The 19,394-nt window shown below is 40.4% G+C and overlaps 1 protein-coding gene across 4 annotated transcripts in view; it reads left to right on the top strand.

Annotated features, from left to right (window-relative positions):
- The window catches only part of USP33 (ubiquitin specific peptidase 33), a 69,807-nt gene extending 58,179 nt beyond the window's left edge, over positions 1-11,628 (top strand). For 3 of the 4 annotated variants that reach the window (XM_050804935.1, XM_050804932.1, XM_050804946.1), the window contains 3 exons: positions 6,774-6,876; positions 9,686-9,754; positions 10,143-11,628. In XM_050804935.1, the coding sequence (XP_050660892.1) occupies positions 6,774-6,876; positions 9,686-9,754; positions 10,143-10,300 (330 nt within the window). In that variant the 3' untranslated portion in view covers positions 10,301-11,628. Of the gene's footprint in view, positions 1-6,773; positions 6,877-7,670; positions 8,096-9,685; positions 9,755-10,142 lie in introns of those variants that run through there. The other variant, XM_050804957.1, reaches the window with a different exon arrangement.
- The last annotated feature ends 7,766 nt before the right edge of the window (positions 11,629-19,394 follow it).

Raw genomic sequence — 19,394 nt, 5'->3', positions numbered from 1 at the left:
GGAGAATGGCATGAACCCGGGAGGCGGAGCTTGCAGTGAGCTGAGATCCGGCCACTGCACTCCAGCCCGGGCGACAGAGCGAGACTCTGTCTCAGAAAAAAAAAAAAAGAATGAACTATAATGTTAACCACCAATATACCTTATGATAGTAGTCAAATGAAAGGAAAAAAATAAATTGGTAGTTATTTCAACATCTGGTAAATATTTATAAATATGTACATGGAGCAAGGAAGAAATATGTATCTATAGCTAATCACTACTATTTCCTTATTTCCTCTGTTTTCAGCCAATACCTTGGCTGGTTGTAAATGTGTTTACCTCATAAAATAACCCAAGACCTTCATTTCTGAAGGGTTTGAACCCTTAGTAGTCTTGTCTGTATTAGATTTCTCTGAGTATGGAAATACTAAATGGTGCCTATAGTGGGTTGAATGGTGGTTCCCAAAAAGATATTTCCATACTCTAATCTCTGTAAATTAACCTTATTGGTGAATGTGACCTTACTTGAAAAAGGGGTATTTGCATATGTAAGGTTTTTTGAGATGAGATCATCCTCAGTTGTCTGAATGGGCCCTAAATCCAGTAAGTGACCTTTCACAGAGATACACAGCAGAGAGATACACAGAGAAGAGGTGAAAATCATGAAGATGGAGGCAGAGGTTGGAATGATACAGCTGCACGGTAGAAGCTTTAGAAGCATGATAGGCAAGGAATGAGTCTTCCTCTTAGAGCCTCTACAGGGAGAATGGTTCTGCTGACACTGGGATTTTGGATTTCTGGTCTCCAAAACAGAGAGAATGAATACCTTTTCATTTTCCAAATTTGTGGCACTTTGTTATAGCATTCCTCTGAAACTAATACAGTGGGTATAATCTGGTTTCCCAACATAATCCTCTGTTCCTATTATGTAGTAATGTAGTATTCATTTAATTTACCCTTTATAACTGGGATCAGTCATTGCAGCCAGTACTGTAACCTCCTCTTTGCTTGCTGATTCAGTGACATGAGAAACTCAAAATGGCCAGGGGGCTGTCTCAACTTTCAGTCCAGTCAAATTGTTGTTGTGTTCCCTCGGGATACAAATCTTCCACATTTAGTAGAGGCCGAAGTTGTGAGTGTGGGAAGCAAAACTTTTGTGAATATGTCAGTAGGTAGTAGTAGATGAGCTCTCTTATTTCCTTTACCTGATTCCTAGGTTTATGTATTCTGGTTATGGGAAAAACCACCATATATTGGTATCTAATTTGGAGCATATACGTCATCGTGTAAGGTAGTACCAAACTCACAAAGTGTTGCCACCCGCACAAAAAAACTAAGTCCAGTAGGCCAACATCTTTTGCAAATGATAGCACATGGTAACATCAGTGAATTTTATGAAAGTAAGCCTATTTCTTCATTTCTTTTGTGTAAAATGAATTCCAAGGTCAGAGCCAGTGTAGGATATTATGGTTATGAATGAGTCATTCACTAAGTCCAAGAATAGTGGTACTTGGTAAAACACTGAGTTAGGAAGGTAGACCTAAATCCAGTGTAAGTTATAGGTGTTTAAAAATCATGTGTCATCAAAGGACTTGTATCCAGACTATATAAAGAACATATAACTCAATAAGTAAACAAATATTCCAATTGGAAAATAGGCAAAAGATTTGAATAGAAATTACCCTTAAGAAGATAGCGCTGATAAGCACATAAAAAGTACACAGTCTCAGTCATTAGGGAATTCCTATGAATATCGATGAGGATGCAAAATGCTGTGTGCCAAATGATAAACAGTTTGGTAATTTCTTGTAGGTTCAACTCCTAGTACATGACCCAGCAATCCCACTCTTAGGTATTCATTCCAGAGAAATGAAAATTTATATTAACATAAAACATGTAAACAAATGTTTATGGCAGTATTGTTCATAATTGCCCAAAACTAGAAACAATTGAAATGTCTATCATCTGACAAATGGATAAACAAAATGTGTTATAGTTGTATAATAAAATGCTACTCAGCAGTAAAAAGGTAATGGCATACTGATCCATGCAGCAACATGGACAAATATTAGAAACATTATGCCAAGTGTAAGACAGACATACAACAGACTATATAATGTCTAATTCATTTATATGAAATTTCTAAAAAGGGAAAAAGTGTAGAGACAAATGATTAGCAATTTCAAGGACCAAGAGAAGGGGAACTGATTGCAAACTGGTGCAGGACAGCTTTTGTGGGTGTTGGAGGGCTCTAAGCTGGATTGTGGTGACAGTTGCACAACTGTAAATTTACAGAAAACCTTTGAAGTCCACACGAAGAGTGGGAGGATTATACCTTAACAAATTTTTTTTTTTTTTTTTTTTTTTTTTAAAGCAAATCTGGGACTGGGCAAGGTGGCTTATGCCTTTCTTGCACTTTGGGAGGCTAAGGAGGGAGGATTGCTTGAGCCTAGGAGTTGGAGATTACAGGGAGCTCTGACCATGACCCTGTACTCCAGCCTGGGCAACAGAGCAAGACCCTGTCTTTAAAAATAAATAAAATTGACCGGGCTCAGTGGCTCACGCCTGTAATCCCAGCACCTTGGGAGGCTGAGGCAGGCGGATGACTTGAGGTCAGGAGTTCAAGACCAGCCTGGCCAACATGGTGAAACCCCATCTCTACTAAAAATACAAAAATTAGCCAGGTGTGGTGGCGGGCGCCTGTAATCCCACCTACTAGGGAGACTGAGGCAGGAGAATTGCTTGAACCGGGAAGGTGGAGATTGCAGTGAGTTGAGATCACACCACTGTATTCCAGCCTGGATGACAGAATGAGATTAAGTCTCCAAAAAAAAAAAAAAGAAAAAGAAAAAGAAAAAGTGCAAACCTATGATTATTATTCTGTAATATTAGGGTTTATTTTTTGTTTGTTTTATTCAGGCCCCCCCCCCCTTTTTTTTTTTAAACAAAGCACATGTGTGGACAAAAATAACACTGGAATATAAAAATAAGTGCCCTTGGTGGATTGGAAGCTAGGTGAAGTTTCTGAAAAACTGAAAAAGCAGATAGGATCAGATCAAAGAAGCAAGCAAGTGCCATAGGAAATGACTATATGGGCTTTAATCTTGGAAGTGGCAGATACCGTGATGACCCTAGCATTCTACCTGTTGCACTGTACCAGGCAGCAAGCATAAAGGTATCTGCCTAGGTAGAGCAGTGAATGTAGACGTGTGAAGTATGATTGATATTCAGGGAGGTACATCAGGAAATTGTATCCTAAATAACAAAACAAAACCTCAGTACATGGGTTGATTGAATGGCAAAATAAATACTATTGGAGAGCAAATTAGTATGCTGGAAGATGTAGCGGAAAGATTTCTCCCAAGGTAAAGCACAAAAAGATAAGCAGACAGAAAGAAGAAAAGTTTTGACATGTTGAATAGCTATAGGATCCAATATTTTTCTATTATGTATTTTTTAAAAGAGAACAGGGTGAGAACTACATTTAGAGTAACCATTTAGATAAATTTCTCAAAACTAGAGAGAAACACATCCTTAAATTAATGAGGTAACTGTGCTTAACTAAATTTTAAAAAGCTTCTACCTAAACACATAGGAAGTAACTTAATACCAAAGATAAAGTAAGTCCTGAAAGTGTTTAAACATGGTAGTGGTATGAATGTAATGGTTGTTATAATTCAGCATCTGGCAGATTCAGTCTGACATTACATTTTAGAAATCTCAGTTCTCTAGGGATAAGTTTCTCACCACAGAAAGCCCCAACTTTAATTCCATGCCTTGAGACAAATATGCCTTGATTTCTTTGTTAACCATCAGAGACTACCACAGCATTTTACATTTCATTGTTCCACTGAAGCAGCTAGCTACTTTGTGTCCCAGAAAGATCTTTGCCCTCAGAGAGCTTACATATACATACATACACACACGTACATATATATATACACACACACACACACACACACACTTTTTTTTTTTTTTTTGAGACAAGGTGTTGCTCTTTTGCCCGGGCTGGAGTGTGGTGGCATGATCACAGCTTTCTGCAGCCTTGATCTCCCACGCTCAAGAGATCCTCCACATCAGCCTGCTGATGAATAGCTGGGACTATAGGCATGTGCCACCACCCCCAGCTAATTTTTTTTTTTGTATTTTTAGTAGAGGTGGGGTTTACCATGTTGCCCAGGCTGGTCTTGAATTTTCTGGTCTCAGGTGAGCCACTGTGCCATGCCAGAGCTTATATTTGATAAATATGTTATATATTATATTAAAAGGTGATGGGTACAATGGAAAGGGGAAACAATGAATAGAATCAGAGGCACCAAGATTATAGTGGTGAGGGGGAGGAGTCAGGTTGGAGTTTTATATTTTATTTTGATTTTATTTTATTTTTGAGATGGGGTATTGCTTTTTTGTCCAGGCTGCAGTACAGTGGCGTGATCTCGGCCCACTGCACCCTCCTCCTCTTGGGTTCAAGCAATTCTCCTGCCTCAGCCTCCCGAGTAGCTGGGATTACAGGCACCCACCACCACGCCTGGCTAATTTTTGTATTATTAGTAGAGATGAGGTTTCACCATGTTGGCCAGACTGGTCTCGAACTCCCCACCTCAAGTGATCCGTAAGTGATCTGTGACGCTGGGATTACAGGCGTGAGCCACCGCGCCCAGCCCAGGTTGGAGTTTTAAACAGGATGGTCAAAATAGGACTCATTGAGAAGATGACATTTAAGCAAAGACTTAAAGGAGGTAAGGGAGATAGTCATTCAGATACCTGCAAAAAGAAGGGTTACTGCAAAAGCCTTGTGAGGCAGGGGTGTATTTGTTTGATTCTGGGAATAACAGAGTGGCCAGTATGACCACCAGTGAAAAATAAGGAAGAAAGAAGATGAGGTCAGATTATGGGGTGAGATCATGGAGGTACTTCTGGGCTATTTTTATAAGGAAATCTGTGGACAATCACAGGGGGTTGATTAATTTGATTAGAGGAATTATATAATCTGAACTTGGTTGTCTTTGTCCACAGGTAGTGTGTTCCATGGATTTAATTGCCCATCATGAGATATTTTTAGGAGTCTTATACACTGCTACAATTAGATTAATTCCAAATACCCTTAATTTTCCCAAGCCTCTTTTGCTTGTGCTTCTCTTTCTGTATCAGTTTTTCTGTCGCTTGGGTTTTTTTTAACTGGCTAACCTGGCAAAAAAGAAATTTACTAAGAATAAAAATTGAAAAACCATACCTCCAAAAGTTTGAGAACTAAGGTAGCCCTGAGTATCTACCTGAATTGACATCGGAGTGATTCCATTCTAACCATTAGGTCACTTCTCTGAAGATTTTTATTTCTGGTAGAGTTGTGTATAGTTTGAGTCACATGCCCATTCCTTAGGTCGAGGGCCGGAAGAGGGAATTGGTTTTTAGGGACTGTCCCACCGCTTTTTAGAATTTACCTATACATTTATGTATATTGCTTGTGAAATGACATGTAGAAGATCATTCATTGCAGCATGGCAGGTAATAGCAAGTTGTCTACCAGTATCTTAAGTAAACAAAGTATAGACTGTGGATATAATATGTGTACATAAATAAAGTTTATGCATTAGATTTTTTTTTTTTTTTTTTTTTTTGAGGCGGAGTCTCGCTCTGTCGCCCAGGCTGGAGTGCAGTGGCTAGATCTTGGCTCACTGCAAGCTCCGCCTCCTGGGTTCACGCCATTCTCCTGCCTCAGCCTTACAAGCAACTGGGACTACAGGCGCCCGCCACCTCGTCCAGCTAGTTTTTTGTATTTTTTAGTAGAGATGGGGTTTCACCGGGTTAGCCAAGATGGTCTTGATCTCCTGACCTCGTGATCCGCCCGTCTTAGCCTCCCAAAGTGCTGGGATTACAGGCTTGAGCCACCACGCCCGGCCTATGCATTAGATTTTTAATAAATATGTGCAGTATTTATTGTTTTGAAGACTTTGTCTTGACCATCTTCATTTACCCAATCTTTATGCCCCTTTTATGTTTACTTGTTAAATTTTGAGACAGAACCTAGAATTGTTTATTCATATATGCTACCACATATCCTAGTACTAAGTTAGGGTACATCTTACTGTACCACTTTTTTTTTTTTTTTTTTTTTTTTTGAGACAGGGTCTTATTCTGTCACCCAGCCTGGAGTATAGTGGCACAATCATGGCTCACTGTAGTCTCAACCTTCTGAGCTGAAGTGATCCTCCTACCTCAGCTTCCCGAATAGCTGGGACTACAGGCACGAATCACCTCACACAGCTAATTAAAAAAATTTTTTTTTGTATAGGCTGAGTGCAGTGGTTCACGTCTATAGTCCCAGCACTTTGGGAGCCCGAGGCAGGTGGATCACTTGAGGCCAGGAGTTCAAGACCAGCCTGGGCAACATGGTGAAAACCTCATCTCTACTAAAAATACAAAAATTAGCCAGGTGTGGTGGCAGGCACCTGTAATCCCAGCTACCCGGGAGGCTGAGGCTGGAGAATCGCTTGAATTTGGGAGGCGGAGGTTGCAGTGAACCCAGATCGTGCCATTGCACTCCAGCCTGGGCAACAACAGCAAAACTCTATCTCAAAAATAAATAAATAAAAATAAAAAATAATTTTTTTTTTTTTGTAGGGATGTTCTCACGATGTTGCCCAGGCTGGTTTTGAACTCCTGGGTTCAAAGACTCCTCCTGCCTCAGCCTCCCAAAGTGCTGAGTTATCAAACACTGAAGTGGAATGATTGTATTGTTTTGCCATAAAGCAAGTTTTAGATACTAGGTGATTGTTTTTTTTCCCCCCATCTAGCTTAATAGAGCGTTCCAAGAAGAGGACTCTCCAGCTACTTTTTATTGCATCAGTATGCAGTGGTTTAGAGAATGGGAAAGTTTTGTGAAGGGTAAAGATGGAGGTAAGTGGTTGACTGAAAAAAATTTTTTTGGTAAATTATTTGTTGTTTTGTTTGACAAATATTTCTTGAATATCTATGTGCACTTGGGATTACACTATTGAACAGAACAGAAAAAAATCCTGTCCTCAGGGATCTTCACGTTCTAGTTTATATTCTGTTGGTTTTAAATTTTGTTAAACTCATTTTATGAATTATAGCAGGAATAAGAGAACTGAACAAAGTAAATCTGTGATCTTAATATTGAAAAAATTTTGGAAATCTTTATAAGGAATAAGAGGTTGCTTAAGTTACAGTTTATTCAATACAGTGGACTTTTAAAGTAAAATTGTATAACAATATTTAATAATTTGAAAATAAGATGCTCTGATATGTGCCGGGCGTGGTGGCTCACGCCTGTAATCCCAGCACTTTGGGAGGCCGAGGTGGGTGGATCACCTGAGGTCAGGAGTTCAAGACCAGCCTGACCAACATAGTGAAGCCCTGTCTCTACTAAAAATACAAAAATTAGCCAGGTGTGGTGGCAGGCACCTGTAATCCCAGCTACTCAGGAGGCTGAGGCAGGAGAATTGCTTGAATTCGCAAGGCGGAGGCTGCAGTGAACTGAGATCATGCCACTGTATTCCAGCCTGGCCAACAGAGCAAGACTTTGTCTTTAAACAAACAAACAAAAAAAAGACATTCTGATATGTGAAAAAGGCTGCAACAATATGCCCGGTTAAAGCTTTTTTGTATTTATGTATTTACTTTTTAAAATTTTTAATTAATAGAGACAAGGTCTTACCTCTGTTGCCCAGGTTGAAGTACAGCAGCATGATCACGGCTCACTGCAGCCCTGACCTCTCAGCCCATGCGATCCTCCTACCTCCATCTCCTGAGTAGTTGGGACCACAGGCATGTACTACCACACTTGGCTAATTTAAACATTATTTTAAAAAATTAATTGTAGAGATATGGTCTCACAGTGTTGCCCAGGAACTCCTGTGCTCAAGGAATGCACCCACCTTGGCCTCCCAAAGTGCTGAGTTACTGAGTTCTCTCTATATTGCCCAGGCTGGCCTCAAACTCCTGGGCTCCAGCGATCCCCTTGCTTCAGCCTCCTGAGTAGCTGGGACTATAGGTGCACACCACCTTATCTGACTTTTCTACACTTTTAAAAAAATTGTATTTTTATTTTGTAAGTTCCAGCATACATGTGCAGGATGTGCAGGTTTGTTACATAGGTAAACATGTGCCATGGCGATTCGCTGCACCTATCAACCCATTACCTAGGTATCAAGCCCAGCATGCATTAGCTGTTTTTCCTGTTGCTCTCCCACCCCTCATACCCCAGCCCCCCACCAACAGGCCCCAGTGTGTGTTCTCCTCCCTGTGTCCTTGTGTTCTCATTGTTCAGCTCCTACTTACTAGTGAGAACATGCAGTGTTTGGTTTTCTGTTTCTGCATTAGTTTGCTGAGGATAAGGGCTTCCAGTTCCATCCATGTGCCTGCATAGGACATAATTTCTTTCCTTTTTATGGCTGCATGGTATTCCATGGTATATATTTACCACATTTTCTTTATCCAGTCTATCATAGATGATCATTTGGGTTGATTCTCTGTCTTTGCTATTGTGAATAGTGCTGCCATGAACATATGTGTGCATGTATCTTTATAACAGAATGAATTACATTATTTTGGATATATACCCAGTAATGGGATTGCTGGGTCAAATGGTATTTCTGGTTCTAGGTCTTTGAGGAATCGCCACACTGTCTTCCACAATGGTTGAACTAATTTACATTCCCACTAACAGTGTAAAAGTGTTCCTATTTCTCCACAGCCTTGCCAGCATCTCTTGTTTCTTGACTCTTTTTTTTTTTTTTGAGGTAGAGGCTCACTTTGTCGCTCAGGCTGTAGTGGAGTTGGTGAGATCTCAGCTCACTGCAACCTCCTCCTGGGTTCAGGCGATTGTCCTGCCTCAGCGTCGTCTTTTGAGAAGTGTTCATGGTCTTTGCCCACTTTTTAATGTTTTTTTTTATTGTAAATTTGTTTAAATTTCTTTTACAGCTTTTGATGATGACCATGTGGTTCACTTTTGCCTTAAATTTTAAAAAGAATGTATTTAAACACTTTCCTTTATAATGCTTTTATTGTTTTTAATGTTACTTTGATAATCTGAAGCACATTAATTGTATAATTTCTTTAAAGTTACAAAGGAATTGCTATTTTTTAGCATTAGTGGTACATTTTGACTTGTAATCCCCAAACGGAGAGTTAAAAAATAATTTCTGTTAGACTGTGATGGTTGTGAACAAGCCTCTCTTATCTTCTTTCCTGGTTCTGTTTTGGGGGAACTAAGAACTAAAAACAAAGAAGCTCAGGAGAAGACATTAAGAATTAACCATAGGCCAGGCGCGGTGGCTCATGCCTGTAATCCCAGCACTTTGGGAGGCTGAGGCAGGCGGATCATGAGGTCAGGAGTTCGAGACCAGCCTGACCAACATGGTGAACCCCATTTCCAAAAAAAAACAAAGCAAAAATTAGCTGGGCGTGATGGCGTGTGCCTGTAATCCCAGCTACTCAGGAGGCTGAGGCAGGAGAATCACTTGAACCTGAGGTGGAGCTTGCAGTGAGCTAAGGTCGTGCCACTGTACTCCAACCTGGACGACAGGGCGAGACTCCATCTCAAAAAAGAAAAAAAAATTAATAATTTGGCTAAGAAATAACCAATCTGATAATATAGTTACAGGTCACAATTTTGTCAAGCACAAAATTACACAATTTTTGTTACATTTCTTTGAAAAATACATTTTGATATTTTTTCCTTTAGATCCTCCAGGTCCTATTGACAATACTAAGATTGCAGTCACTAAATGTGGTAATGTGATACTTAGGCAAGGTAAGTTTGACTCGTATTTAAGCTTTTACTTGTGAGTGATTTGTCACTGTTAGAAATATGTTATCATTAGTCATCTATAGTACTCTTTTAGCCAGCTGAAGAATGTAATCCATACATTAACTAGGGGCAAATAATGGAAAGCAGACACTATTTTTTTTATCTGAAGAAAAGTCTTAAGGCTGTTGGTAAGAGCTAAGAAAATGCATCTCTGACATTTTAAGACAAACCGTATGTTGCAGCTTATAACAATATGGGCTGGTAGTCTGCGGATTCATGTTCCAAAAGTTCTCAATTATCCCTAGAAGATTCATGCTGGGGGGTACATTATGAAAGCTTTTGCAATATGAATGTAGGTTTGTAAACATTATTTCTTCTACATAATTTTAAGGAGCAGATTCTGGCCAGATTTCTGAAGAAACATGGAATTTTCTGCAGTCTATTTATGGTGGAGGTCCTGAAGTTATCCTGCGACCTCCAGTTGTTCATGTTGATCCAGATATACTTCAAGCAGAAGAAAAAATTGAAGTAGAAACTCGGTCTTTGTAATTTTTAGGATGTAGAGAGTTCTCATGAGGAATCATTTTCACGTCGCCTGACATGTACACATGCGAAAACATTCCTAAAAGCGTGTTTATTTTCTTTTTTTTTTTTTCATCATTTATCCCATTTATTTCTTCTTAGTGGGCATTATGGAAGAATATATTAAAATGTGTAATATACCACAGGTTGGTATGTTTAATTTTAAATACTTACCATAAAGTCTTTCAGTGTAATTTTTCTTTGAGACAGAGTCTTCCTCTGTCACCCAGGCTGGAGTGCGGTGGTACGACCTCTGCTCACTGCAACCTCCGCCTCTTGGGTTCAAGCAATTCTCCTGCCTCAGCTTCTTGAGTAGCTGGGATTATAGGCACCTGCCACCACGCCCGGCTAATTTTTGTATTTCAGTAGAGATGTGGTTGCACCATGTTGGCCAGGCTGGTCTCAAACTCCTGACCTCAGGTGATCCATCCACCTTGGCCTCCCAAAGTGCTGGGATTACAGGTGTAAGCTACAGCGCCTGGCCCAGTGTAATATTTTTGAAAGAGGAGGGACAATTGTGAAATCAGTAGATTATCTTTAATCTTTGTACTACATGCAGATCCACAGTATCCTTTGTAGTGTTGTAAATACTTTTACTTTGAAAACTTTTTCATTACCCTAAATCACCGTAACTCTGACCAGTCTTTCAGTTCTCCAAAAGCCTAATTTAATTGTGTAGTTTTGTCATGGCTTCATATAATAAAGAGCCTATTTTAAGTTGAAAGTAGTAGTCAGAAAATTGTTAATTTCCTAAAGCTCAGGAAACTAGAGTGTCACTTTTTTTGCACTGCAACATATACACTAGCTTATTAAAATTTACAAAATGTCTTTTTGAATGTATCAAGGATGTATTTAGTTTGAGTGGAATTTGTCAGCAAATATCAGTAACTTATTGCCGCTTATATTGTACAATGTTAAACTTCAATTCCTGTAACTCTGGTTAGTATTAATGTCAATAACTAAAAAACTTAGAGTTAGTTTTAGGGCACTTTTTATTTTGAGAGCATGAAGTGTGGAATGTGTCACTGCGAATGGTGATAAAACTGAGGCCACTTGTAGCTTGATTTTTAAAATGAAATAGATAAAGTCTTTTTGAATAATATAGTATGCACTGCTGTTTGCTTGATTATGTAATGTCAAAAGTTTAACTATATTCCAAGTACGAAAACATACTGGATTACATTGAGGATGTTGAATAGCATTCATGATGGCTTTGTTTTGGTTTGGGGCAGCTGTCACCAGCTAAAGCAATGTTGTTAAAATTAGCTCAATAAAAATGATTTTAAAATGTAAAACTTGAATGTTGAATTTATTTGATAGACGTTAAAGGTAAAAGGTATAAAGTTTGCTAATATTAATACCTTCTTGCTGTTTCTATTTTATTTGATTTATGTATTCTTTTTTTTTTTTTTTTTTGAGACGGAGTCTCGCTCTGTCGCCCAGGCTGGAGTGCAGTGGCCGGATCTCAGCTCACTGCAAGCTCCGCCTCCCGGGTTCACGCCATTCTCCTGCCTCAGCCTCCCGAGTAGCTGGGACTACAGGCGCCTGCCACCTCGCCCGGCTAAGTTTTTTTCTATTTTTAGTAGAGACGGGGTTTCACTGTGTTACCCAGGATGGTCTCGATCTCCTGACCTCGTGATCCGCCCGTCTCGGCCTCCCAAAGTGCTGGGATTACAGGCTTGAGCCACCGCGCCCGGCCTGATTTATGTATTCTTTTGAGACAGAGTCTCACCCTTGCCCAGGCTGGAATGCAGTGGCACAGTCTTGGCTCACTGCAACCTCCACCTCCTGGGTTCAAGTGATTCTCCTGCCTCAGCCTCCCAAGTAGCTGGGGTTACAGGCATGAGCCACCACGCCCAGCTAATTTTTGTATTTTTAGTAGAGATGGGGTTTCGCCATGTTGGCCTGACTAGTTTCGAACTCCTGACCTCAGGTGATCCACCTGCCTTGGTTTCCCAAAGTGTTGGGATTACAGATGTGAACCACTGTGCCCAGCCAGTTTATTTTAAAATTTTTATTTATTTTGAGACCGGGTTATGAGACTGGCTAATTTTTATCTTTTTTTTTTGGTAGAGATGAGGTTTCACCATTTTGCCCAGGCTGGTTTCAAACTCCTGGGCTCATGTGATCCAGCCACCTCGGCCTCCCAAAGAACTGGGGTTATAGGTGTGAATCACTGCACCCAGCCTCTTATTTCTTAATCAGAAGTATGCAAACAAGTCATTCAGTGTAGTAAAGTCGGTTTTTATTTATTATTTTAATTTTTTTAGACAAGGTTTCTCGAGCTCTGTCACCCAGGCTGGAGTGCCCAGCATTGAATACAGCTCGCTGCAGTCTCCATCTCTTGAGATCAAGCGATCCTGCCACCTCAGCCTCCTGAGCACCTGAGACCACAGGTGTACACCACCACACCTGGATAATTTGTTTTATTTTTTGTAGAGACAAAGTCAGACTTTATTGCTCGGGCTGGTCATCAGTGTAGTAAAATTTTGATGTTTAATGAAATGAATTTTAATAAGCAGCCATTTAAGATCTACTTGAAGTTTGTAAAAATATATAGTGAAATATGATTCTATGATCTTTGTCACGGTCTGAATGTTATTGATTTTTTGTGAATCACCAGAATTTAGTGTAATGCCTAGTATTTAGTGGTTAATCAAAAAAGATTTGTTTTTAATGATTGTTATTTATTGAAACTTAGATTGTTTCAGTCATTTTACTAAAGTGCTCATATATATATATAGCCACCATGACCAGCCAATTTTTTTTACATTATAATTGTCAAAATACATAATATGTTAAGTAAAGGGCTAGCAATACCATAGACTCGGAGCTAAAGATTGATCAATGTGTTGACAGATGTGGGATGAAATAAATAGTTTCTGTAAGGATGATTTTCCTAGAAGTACTTAAGCTGAGAATTAGGCAAATTGCAATCAAAGGCTAGTGAGAGCCTATATGTGTTAAGAGTCTATTGATTTATAGGCTGTGCATGGTGGCTCATGCCCTGTAATCCCAGCACTTTGGGAGGCCAACGTGGGTGGATCACTTGAGGTCAGGAGTTCGAGACCAGCCTGACCAACATGGTGAAACCCCATCTCTACTAAAAATACAAAATTAGCTGCGTGTGGTGGCATGTGCCTGTAATCCCAGCTACTCAGGAGGCTGAGGCAGGAGAATTGCTTGAACCTGTGAGGTGGAGGTTGCAGTGAGCTGAGATCATGCCACTGAACTCCAGCCTGGGCAACAAGAGCAAAACTCTGTCTAAAAAAAAAAAGAAAAAAGAGTCTTGATTTATTATTATTATTATTATTTTTTTTTTTTTTTTTTTTGAGGCGGAGTCTCGCTCTGTAGCCCGGGCTGGAGTGCAGTGGCCGGATCTCAGCTCGCTGCAAGCTCCGCCTCCCAGGTTTACGCCATTCTCCTGCCTCAGCCTCCCGAGTAGCTGAGACTACAGGCGCCCGCCACCTTGCCCGGCTAGTTTTTTTTTGTATTTTTTAGTAGAGACGGGGTTTCACGGTGTTCTCCAGGATGGTCTCGATCTCCTGACCTTGTGATCCACCCGTCTCGGCCTCCCAAAGTGCTGGGATTACAGGCTTGAGCCACCGCGCCCGGCCAGAGTCTTGATTTATAATATGAAGGTGATTACTTAAATTCAAATCCTAGTAGCTATATTAACTATGATTTGGAACAATATTTAAAGTTCTCTGATTTCCAGTTTTCTTCATTTGCTAAATGAGAATGTTGTAGTTTGGGCTTTCCAGGAAGCAGACACTGAGATAGTGTTAATGCATGCATATAATTTGTTGGCGAATAACACAGATGAAAGAAAATGAGAGAAACAGGATTGAGCAGTAGGAGTAACCAGAATGATGCAGACCTGACAAATTCTCTGCCAGGCCCATAAGGCAATATGGAGCTAAGATTACCCATTGGAGGAGCCCTGCATTGGACAGAAATGACTAGGCCCTTGTACTGTCACTAGGCCTTATTCTGTCACTGACTAGTGGCTACCTGGAAAAGAGAATAAACTCAGCTTGACCCTGATGGAGCTAACAGAGATTGTCACCCACCCCTCTTCCTCTCAGCTGCACAGCAAGTGCTTTCTAGAAGAGGGGTCTGAACAGCAATCTTCATGTCTGCCATACTCAATCATAGGATTATGATAATTATGTGTATTGTTATATATAATATATACAACATAATTGACACTCGGTGGTGTAATTCATCATTCTTTTAAAAATGTGTAATTTTTTTTTTTTTTTTTTTTGAGATGGAGTCTCTCTGTCGCACAGGCTGGAGTGCAGTGGTGTGATCTCGGCTCACTGCAACCTCTGCCTCTCAGGTTCAGGCGATTCTCCTGCCTCAGCCTCCTGAGTAGCTGGGACTACAGGCACACGCCAGCATGCCTGGCTAAATTTTTGTATTTTTAGTAGAGACAGGGTTTCACCATATTGGTTAGGCTGGTATCAAACTCCTGACCTCAAGTGATCCGCCCGCCTCAGCCTCCCAAAGTGCTGGGATTACAGGTGTGAGCCACCACACGCTAGGCCCAAAATGTGTGATTTCTAAGGATGCAACATTAGTTATGTAAGAGTCCTGTCAAAAATATTTAATCTGGATCTAAGAAGAGAAGCAAGATAACTTTTTATATTTAAATTTCAATAGTTTTAAGGGTACAGGTGGTTTTTGGTTACCATGGATAAATTCTTTAGTGGTGATTTCTGAGATTTGGTGCACTAATCACCCGAGCAGTGTACATTTTACCTAATATGTAGTCTTTTATGCCTCAACCTCTCCCAAATTTACATCCCAGTTCCCAAAGTCCATTATATCACTCTTATGCCTTCGCATCCTCATAGCTTAACTTCCACTTGTGAGAACATACGACATTGGGTTTTCCATTCCTGAGTTACTTAGAATACCAGTTCCATCCAAGTTGCCGCAAAAGACATTATTTCATTCCTTTTTATGGCTGAGTAGTATTCCATGGTGTATATATACCACATTTTCCCTTTTTTTTTTTTTTTTCCTTGAGACAGAGTTTCACTCTTGTTGCCCAGGCTGGGGTGCAATGGTGCAATCTTGGCTCACTGCAACCTCCACCTCCTGGGTTCGAACAATTCTCCTACTTCAGCCTCCTGAGTAGCTGGGATTACAGGTGCCCGCCACCACACCCAGCTAATTTCTGTATTTTTAGTAGAATCAGGGCTTCACCATATTGGCCAGGCTGGTCTCGAACTCCTGACCTCAGGTGATCCACCCGCCTCGGCCTCCCAAAGTGCTGGGATTATAGGTGTGAGCCACTGCGCCCATATACCATGTTTTCCTTATCCATTTGTTGGTTGACAGGTACTTAGGTTGGTTCCATATCTTTGCACCTGTGAATTGTGCTGCTATAAACATGCATGTGCATGTGTCTTTTTCATATGACCTCTTTTCCTTTGGGTAGATACCCAGTAGTGGGATTGCTGGATCGAATGGTAGTTCTACTTTTAGTTCTTTAAGGACTCTCCATACTGTTTTCCATAGTAGTTGTACTAGTTTACATTTCCACCAGCAGTGTAAAAGTGTTCCCTTTTCGCCACATCCATGCCAACATCTATTGTTTTTTGACTTTTTAATTATGGCCATTCTTGCAGGAGTAAGGTGGTATGTCATTACAGTTTTAATTTGCATTTCCCTGCTAATTAGTGATGTTGAGCATTTTTTCATGTTCGTTAGCTGTTTATATATCTTCTTTTGAGAATTGTCTCTTTATGTCCTTTGCCCACTTATTGATGGGATTTTTTTTTTTCATGCTGATTTGTTTGAGTTCCTTGTAGATCCTGGATATTAGTCCTTTGTCAGATACGTAGTTTGTGAATATTTTCTCCCACTCTATGGGTTGTCTGTTTACTCAAGATAATTTTTTTTTCTTTTTTTTTTTTGGAGGCAGAGTCTCACTCTGTTGTCCAGGCTGGAGTGCAGTGATGTGATCTTGGCTCAGTTCAAATGATTCTCCTGCCTCTGCCTCCTGAGTAGCTGGGACTATAGGTGCACGCCACCCCACCTAGCTAATTTTTGTATTTTTGTAGGGACTGGGTTTGACCTTGTTGGTCAGGCTTATCTCAAACTCCTGACTTCCAAGTGATCCACCTGCCTCTGTCTCCCAAAGTGCTGGGCTTACAGGTGTGAGCCACCATGCCCAGCCCTTGGGATAATTTTTTTTTTTTTTTTTTTTGAGATGAAGTTTTGCTCTTGTCGCCCAGGTTGGAGTGCAATGGCACGATCTCAGTTCACTGCAACCTCCACCTCCCAGGTTCAAGCGATTCTCCTGCCTCAGCCTCCCGAGTAGCTGGGATTACAGTCGCCTGCCACCACGCCCAGCTAATTTTTTCTTTCTATTGTTAGTAGAGATGGGGTTTCCCCATGTTGGCGAGGCTGGTCTCAAACTCCTGACCTCAGGCAATCTGTCCACCTTGGCCTCCCAAAGTGCTGGGATTACAGGCATGAACCACTGCGCCCAGCCAGGATAATTTTTTTAAAGGCATACTTCATAAACACAGCTTGCCTGAATTCTAAAAAATTAGTGTTATGATAGACAGAAAAAGGCTAGATGAAGATTAAGAGAACATGACTACTAAATGCAATGTGTGATCCTAGGTTGGGCCCTGGATTGGAAGAGATAATATCTAAGGAACAATACTGGAACAGTTTGGGAAATTTGAATATAGACTATGTATTAGATATTCGGTAATAGTATATCAATGTTAAGTTTCTTGAGTATGATAACCAGTAATATAGGAGAACAACCTTGTTAGGAAATTTATGCAGAAATGCTTGTTTTTAGGGTGGAAGTCATGCTAATTTGAAACACACACAGTCAGACTATAAGAGTTTCCTACCTAGGATATGCTGTTTACCTCTTCCAAGCCCACAGAATTGCTTTCAGCCTAGATTGAGAGATGTTGTAATAAGGAGTCCCATAAAATTAACTGTTGGATTTACTAGAAAGATGCTGTTAAGGATACTCTTCACATGATGTTGTCATTGTGAGAAACTCAGAGAAATTCATCTTTAGTCTTAGTCCTGGAGTAGTAATGCCTCCTTTGGGCAAAATATTTGTTACCCTAGGCATACTAAACCTGTTATAACTGATTTTGTTTTTTCCTTGTTACAACATCTGCTACAAAGCTTAAAGTAAGTTTTCAGGACCTTAGAGCATGTATTTTTTTAAAAAATTATTTATTTTAAGACAGTCGTGCAGTGTTGCCTAGGCTGGAGTTGCATGGGCATGGCTCACTGCAGCCTTAACCTCCTATGCTCAAGCAATCCTTCCACCTCAGGCTCAGCTGGGACCACAGGCTGGACCACAGGCATGCGCCGCCACACCTGGCTAATTTATTTTTATTTTTTGTAGAGATGGGGTCTCACTATGTTGCCCAGGTTGGCCTTGAACCCTGTGCTCAAGCAGTCCGTCTAGCTTGGCCTCCCAAAGTCCTAGGACTGCAGACGTGTGAGCCCCTGCATCCAACCAAGCATGTATTTTTGTGCATCATTTTTGTTTCTATTTTCTTTTTGCCATAAATTTCTCATTTTAATTATTTTGAATTCTGTTTTACCCATTATACTGATTTTTTTGGGTGAGCTACATGTCTTTTTAGAAACAAGGTATAATTGTTAAAAATATGCCAAATATATTGGCCTTTTTGGTGATGTATAACAATGTCTTCCCCACCAGACGGTAGGCACCAAAAGGTTTTGTCTTGTTCCCCCCTTGTGTTTAACATAATGTATGAGACAAAATAGGTTCCTGGTAAATCTGTCTAGTAAGTTCACATTTAGGACTCCATTTTCAAATTTCTTCCTCACTGGTTTTTGGTTACTACTGTTCAATTTTCCTTTACAGTTCTGGTCCCTCATTTCTCCTCTGTGGTTTTTACTTTCTTCCTTGCCCTCAACAATGTCAGTGCTTCTCAGGGTTTTGTTATTGGTTTTGTTTTTCTCACTCTGTGCTCTCCCTGGGTAACCAAATCTAAACTCAGGTTCCAGTTACTATTTCTAAGCTAAAGACTCACAAACCTGTACTTCCAGCTCAGACCTGAAACCAGCATCTTCGACATGTTTCTAACTGACTCTTGGGTGCTTCATTTAGATGTACTGGGGTTGCCTGAAACTCAGTATACCCTAATGAAACACATCATTCCCCCATCTAAACTTGCTCCTACTTTAGTATTTTCTGTGGTCATCAATAACACCTCCATCTCCCTGGTCACCCAAGCCAGGAATCCTAGACTCTCCTTTTACTTCCCACTAATTCAACTACCCAAATCTTAGAGATTCAGCCCCCAAAAGATCTGGACATATACTGTGTTTGGACATGAGAGCACTCATTAAACCAATCATAATGCCATGATAGTGTCCTCAAATAGAAGAGTGGTTAAATAAATTATGCAATCATTTATCAGGGTTTATTTTTATTTTTTAGAGATGGGGTCCCACTGTGTTGCCCAGGCTGGGCTACAATGGCATGATCATAGCTCACTGCAGCCTCGAACTCCTTGGCTCTCAGGTGATCCTTCTGCCTTAGCCTCCAGAGTAGCTGGGAGTACAGGTGTGTACCACCATGCCTGGCTAATTTTAAAATATGTTTTGTAGAGATGGGATGTTGCTATGTTGCCCAGGCTAGGCCTGAACTCCTGACTTCAAGTGATTCTCCCACATTGCCCTCCCAAAGTGCTGGGATTACAGGTGTGAGCCACTATGCTTGGCCCATTTCTTGGGATTTTTGAAGAATATTTAATGACATAGAAAAAAGCTCATGATCCAGTGAAAGAATTAGGATATATGACTTCATATCAGATTTATATACAAGGGGAAAAAACCAGTGGTTTCTTTCAGGCAATAGTAAGTAGTAGTAGTAAATAAATAATAACTTCCATCCCATGTAGGGGGCCTTGCATCAACTGTTTTCTTTCTCTGGAGTGTTTTTCCCACCTTTGCCCAACTCCTAAATGCATTCACACTTTAGAAGTAGTGAATACATACTTCATCTCAGATTGGATGTTGCTTCCTCAGA

Source organism: Macaca thibetana, chromosome 1, assembly GCF_024542745.1.
Source record: "Macaca thibetana thibetana isolate TM-01 chromosome 1, ASM2454274v1, whole genome shotgun sequence".
In the NCBI taxonomy this organism is placed as follows: Eukaryota; Metazoa; Chordata; class Mammalia; order Primates; family Cercopithecidae; genus Macaca; species Macaca thibetana.
This window is presented reverse-complemented; position numbering and strand designations above follow the sequence as displayed.